The sequence below is a fragment of the Neolamprologus multifasciatus genome, chromosome 12, assembly GCF_963576455.1.
Source record: "Neolamprologus multifasciatus chromosome 12, fNeoMul1.2, whole genome shotgun sequence".
NCBI lineage: Eukaryota > Metazoa > Chordata > Actinopteri > Cichliformes > Cichlidae > Neolamprologus > Neolamprologus multifasciatus.
Window position 1 is genome coordinate 23575959 of NC_140450.1, and position 5974 is coordinate 23581932.

The window sequence follows — 5974 nt, forward strand, 5'->3', positions numbered from 1 at the left end:
CCTCATTATAAATGTTCTCAATATGGTCTCAGTCACTAATTTTGGGTAACAAGTCTGTTTTATGACTTGTATTCAGTCTAAGTTACAGAAAGGACGGTTTGAGGCATAGATTATACAATAAAGGCATAGATCATATCACTAATAAAGGTATTCTCAAGGGTTGGATAACTGCCAAAAACAAGAGGCTCCTGGTGATTTTTGAAAAAAAAAAAAGAGTTTGGGTTCAGTTTAAGATTTGGTAAAACCAACGAATCAGAAAGGAAGGAAATCAATGAGGAAAATATGTTTTGGTAGCAGACTGACTAGGGATGACAGTTTTCAATTAAAATCATGTGTAACATTTTACAAGATTGAAGTCACATGTCGTTTAATTTTCTGTTCTTTTCTAACAATAACCTGTCATAGCTTGGTTGTATTTGGAGCTGAAAGTGTGCAGCAGTGACATGCCTTTATAAAAACTGCCATAGCAATATTTATTTGTGTTGCAACTATAATGTTCATAATTGTAATTTGATTACTTAATCTATCCTCCTGTTCAGGTGAGATCGCGTTTAAAATATAGAAAGCTAAAAAATATTTCATAATATCAGTGTGCAGTGTCCAAAACCAATGGCTGACACCACTATGTCCATCTACTTGCTCTCTGACCATCACAACCAGCTTTACATAGTTTCTGTTGTAATTCAACTATTCTTCTAATAATGTTTTAATATTAAAAACTTCACCACACACACACACACACACACACACACACACACCCACCAGAACTATGTCTGAGCCAAGTTACGAGAACTACTGCTCCAAGCAACTTCATCCCCTCGATGCTGGAATTTCTTTTGCATCCGTAAAACACCCACCAAGTGTGAAGCAGCTTAGTCTACTATTATCTGATCCCTGCTGGGTTAGAGTTGGCAAAGGTACAGACGTTCTTTTTTAAGTAGAAGTACAGCTACATAATTAAAAAATGCTCTGGTAAGAGCTCAAATACTGATTCAACTTCTTACTCAAGTAAAACTGAAAAAGTACAGGCTCTGAAATCTCAAAATAATACATTAAAAGTAGCTCTTTGTTGGGCATTTCCATCTGTGCAAAGGACTTCATGCAATTCAATATAACACAATATTAGAATTGTATTAGAACTCTAGTTCAATTGAATTTCTAATTCTAATGCATTAAATCACCTTGAACACAAACAAAGAAAACTAAAAACTTAAAAAAAACCCTCTATTTTAAGCTGCCTAAATTTTAGAAGGTGACTTTGCCTCCACACGTAAACAGAAAAGTGAGTATAGTCAGGGATTAAAGTGGGATTCGGCAGATGGGGGTTTTAGTGATTATGCGTGGGGAAAAGAATCACAACTCACAATAATTTCCATGAACTCTAATAGATTTTCTTTGTGAAAATCTACACTGATCTACGCTGCTGAGGTTTACTGCTCTTTATGAATTTGCAGAGCTGAATTCAACAACATATTGCCAGTTTCCATGCCCACCGATAGTATTCTGTTTATACTTTTAAAAAACTCTTTAAACCAGAAAAAACCCATAACTTCACATCATATACAGATACGTATACAGCAATAGAAAGTAGAGATATTTGTGTAAAAATGTGGGGAGTACAAGTGAAAAGTTTTCAGAATAAATAATAATACTATTAATACTCAGAAATATTAACTAATAAATACTCAAGTAAAGCAAAGGTACTTGAAAATTCTCCCAAAGTATAATAATGATGTGTTTTTCCTTTAATAATTCCCACGTCTGTTATTTGGTGAGTGACAGATTGCCAGATCTCTGCCTGTGGAACTGAAGGTTGAGATGCCTGAGCTGAAAAAGTGACTGAGAGTTGGTGGTTGGTTTCATATGAATTCTTGGTCAAGAATCTAAAACGACTAACAGGCATTTTGAAAAATGGCACGAAAGTGACATGAAAGGCATCATTTATATGAAACGCCAATCTTCAGACTTCCAGAACGCCATAAAAAACGAATCCCTTCAATACTGAACTAAAAACTGGACACCGTATTGTTGGCTCATCTTTCTTGTGCACTACATATTCACATGCCTCTGGGTCAAACACTGACACACAGTCATCAGGGAACCGTTGTGGGGTGGCACACCTGTGATAATGCAAAAGACACAGTTAACAGTGCATCATGTAAAGTCAAATATAATTGATTTTTCCATCTATTTAAATACCAGTAATTTAATGTAAACACTCAGGCACGGCAACATCTGGTGCAAGTACAGTCCCAACAATTAGCTCTCCATCTAGAGCCCACTGCATGCCAATTGTTATTGTCATCCTTACAATGGGTTGATAGATAGATAGATAGATATTATTCTGGCACAGTTCCTATTCAACTAAAAAAATGTGAGTGTATGTTTATCTCTGTGTGTTATTTCTGTTTTTTTCTTGCCAGGTTCTTATTTTTTTGTTGATGCACTCACTATTTGTCAGTGACAGCAGAGCGCACAGCAGCAGAGCCAGAGCCAAATATTTCTTCAGAGGAAAACAAACATTGCAGTTTGATTAGGCACCATCTAAGTAATTACTTCTGTACATTTAATTACCAGTAAACATTAAGTTTTATAAAATTGCTGCTTATTGCCATAATTTATATAATTTTAGCCTGTCAGAAATGTACAAAACAACTGTTAACTAACAAAAATGAAACTCACCATCCTGGAAGTCAGATTTGCCAGATCCAAAAAGCAACAGTCTGAGCAACAAAGGATGCTTTCCTTTTAAACACCTTTGGATGTAGATGTAGATGGGAAGATTCGCTACATACATGTGGAAGAGGTCAAAATGTCTCAAAAAGCAAACAACCAAAAGTGGTGCTCGAGAAAGTCGTTTTTCTATTAGTTTGTATTCATTTTAAGAATTAGTTAAACAGTCAAATCAACAAATATTCAGATCTTCTTTATTTCTTTTAAATCGGAGAAATAACTTGATATGCCAAGTTTAAACAAACACAGTTTGCATGCAAGCGTACAAGCTTACTGGAAGTTACGGGCAGTGGGATAGACCACCCCTCCCTTCTGTTTAATTTCAAAGGTCAGGCAGCATTTTTTGGAAAATGATTTAGTTCTTGCTTCAAGGTAAATAGATATTCAGTTCTGATATCACATGGTGAGTTGTCACTGTGCTTTACTATTACAGGTATGTTTTGTTTCCAATGAGGGACTATCAAAATAAGACAGGAAGTAATTAAAACATGAAAACACTGAACACTTAGACAGAGACTTCACCACGCAACACGGAGGAGGCAAGAAAAGTGATAAGTGAAGAGACGCACAGACATCTGCATGAACTAAATACATTAGCCTAGACAAGAAAGGATAAACACTGAGGGAGGAATAAACTAAAGGAAGAGAACTAAATACACTAAATATAAAACCCCAACCAAACCACAAAACAAAGAGATAATACAAATAAATAAAGCCTCAAAGTCCAACAACCTCTCCACACAGGGTCAGAGACCCAGAACCATGACAGTGAGTACTCAGATTGGGTGAAAATGTCTTAATCTCATTTTACACATTATAGCAAGCTGACAGTGTAGCTTAATATGTGTGTGACTAAACTAACTGGGACTGAAGATAAAGACCAAGAACAAATAAATCAGAGCTTCATGAGACATCTCATCTCATAGCTGAAGGGATGGTGTATTTGGTGACAGAGTGAGAGATCTCTGTCTTGGACTTTGGAGCTGGGAGTGGAAATGGAAGTTGGGTGTCAGAGAGTTGTTGAAGAAGTGGGTATAAGACAAACTCAGACAGGCGATAGCAGTCATGACTAAATAAAAAGCATCACCACCAACATTTTTCTTTTAATTATTTTATTTAGTTGTTTTTGCATTCAGTGGTACTCACCAAAGACATATTTATGGATTTTTATTCAAGAGTCTAAATATTGATTGAATCACTTTCCGGTTGCAGCAAAAATTGGGCATAGTTCTGTTGGGTTATCTCTCTTGTGCACTACATATTCACATCTCTTTGAGTCAAACACTGACACACAGTCGTCGGGGAACTGTTGTGGGGTGACATACCTGTGACAATAAAGTAAAGTTAACACAGTTAACAGTGTATTATGTAAAGTCGAGATGACTAATGTTTTACTCTACTTAAATAACAGTAATAAATGTACTTACCCAGCACAGCATCCTTCGCAAGTACAGTCCCAGCATTTACTGTTTCTCCATTTAGATCCCACTGCATGCCATGTCTCATCCATATCATCCTTACAATGGGTCATACCTATGAGTGAAAAAAAGATCATGAACATTTTTCAATGTTTATGTGTGTGCACAAAGAATATACTTTATGTCTTTCAGTATGTATTATTCCTTTTTTCTCACCATATGTCTGAGGCTTAACAAAGCACTGACTATTTGTCAGTGACAGCAGAGTGCACAGCAGCAGAGCCAGAGCCAAGTATTTCTTCGGGGGGGGGGGGGGGGGGGGGGGAATTGCAGTTTGATTAGGCACCATCAAAGTACTTACTTATGTATATTTAATTACCAGTAAACATCACATTTGATGATAATGTTGTCATTACTTTAGGCTATCAAAATCAGCCGTTAACTGAATTTCTTCTGAATTTGCAAAAATAAAACTCACCATTGTGGAAGTCTGATTTGTCAGATCTGAAGAGTTCTGAAGAGTGAATATTGTGTTTCTAATGCAGGGGGCTTTCCTTTTAAAAACTGCATGTACAATGACCTTTGGAAGTAAACAACTGGTGGTTTTGCCATATAAATGTGACGTAATGACAGCTTCAACTCAAATGTCAATATTCTCTAATGATAAGTGGCTGTAAGCCGGTTGAATTTAGAGATAAAAGTAAGTCATACCTGTTGCAGTGGAATAACAAGATGCCACAGTAGTCTGCGACTGAATGTGGTAGTATAGCAAAATACAACACAAACAAAACAATTGAGATTCAGGGGAAAAAAATATGTAATTCACGGTCTGTGCAGCAAAGGTTTATATCTGCATAGGCTGCATTGGATATAGTTTGTCAATATTTCTAATCAGATGAAAAAAATGTTAAATGAGCTGAAATACACCATATCATTGTCCTGAAAGCCAAAGTGCAGAACTGTTGAAAGCTGAAAAGAAGAAGTTTTAAAGTTGGAAATAGCTGAACATCTTTAATTGTACATAAAAAAAAAGCTGATTAATGACAAAAGAAAATTTAAAGTAACAAAAAAAATCTGGATGAATACTGAAAGTTCATATTCTTTAGATCACTTGAGGAGTGGAATTATAGATTTCAAATGTCTAAACTCAAGAATCTCAAGTGAAGTTAAAGCTAACTGTTACCATCGATGTTGGTCCTTTGGTGTATTTGTAATGGCTTCCAATGTGACACAGGCATCCAAAAGGTTGCGATTCAGTTGGGGTAAGTAAAAGTTAGTAGTGTAGGTAACATCTGTGCAGCTCACTGATGTTTTGGAGCCCACAAGGGGTCAGCGTTCAGCAACAACGGTAACAGTCTTCGTGTCTTCGTGCACAAGCCATTAGCAACATCTATTCTACTGTCACGGTAACTATCTCTTCAAGTTTGATGAATGAACTTTGTTTTTGGAAATCAGAAATTGGTCTACACGGTCTTCACAGTTATGCAGATGTCACCTAAATGTGTTGCTAGTTTTACTTCTTCTCCTTAATGTTATCTTTCTTTCTTGTTGTTCACATGATCACATGTGACAGTAACTTTCTCTTTGCATCATGAAACCAAGATAAATTCTTTGCATGTGTCTTCAGCATTACTGGGTTTCTGCAGCTCCTGGTTTTCGTGTGTAATACGTTCCAGCACACAAGGAATCAGACACTATGAACTGATTCCACAATATTTGTGGTCACTTTATAAAGGGTGAATTATATAAAGGCAGTCACTGATCACCACTAGATGGTGTGATAGGGCAGCAGACTCCAGTATTTGCTCTGCATTGTGTTCTTC

General features: G+C 36.4%; 1 protein-coding gene and 1 long non-coding RNA gene across 2 annotated transcripts; both read right to left on the bottom strand.

Annotated features, from left to right (window-relative positions):
* Positions 1-205: 205 nt before the first annotated feature.
* Positions 206-3711, bottom strand: LOC146507015 (uncharacterized). Its single transcript, XR_014877300.1, has 3 exons — positions 2683-3711; positions 2421-2503; positions 206-2120 (listed from the first exon to the last, which is right to left on the bottom strand). It is a non-coding gene; the product is annotated as an uncharacterized LOC146507015 (long non-coding RNA).
* A 117-nt stretch (positions 3712-3828) lies between these two features.
* msmbl (microseminoprotein, beta-like) lies at positions 3829-4753 on the bottom strand. The gene is made up of 4 exons (XM_085178894.1): positions 4630-4753; positions 4368-4449; positions 4161-4266; positions 3829-4058 (listed from the first exon to the last, which is right to left on the bottom strand). Exons 1-4 carry the CDS (start codon positions 4630-4632, stop codon positions 3929-3931), a joined length of 321 nt encoding a protein of 106 aa, XP_085035020.1. The 5' UTR covers positions 4633-4753; the 3' UTR covers positions 3829-3928.
* Between the last annotated feature and the right edge of the window lie 1221 nt (positions 4754-5974).

Bases quoted from the DNA above. Each gene is read 5' to 3' on its own strand.
- msmbl (XM_085178894.1), bottom strand. The intron at 4,267-4,367 runs GTGAGAAAAAAG...TTTCACTCATAG, and splicing joins TGTTAAGCCTCAGACATATG to GTATGACCCATTGTAAGGAT. The intron at 4,059-4,160 runs GTAAGTACATTT...TTATTGTCACAG, and splicing joins TGCGAAGGATGCTGTGCTGG to GTATGTCACCCCACAACAGT.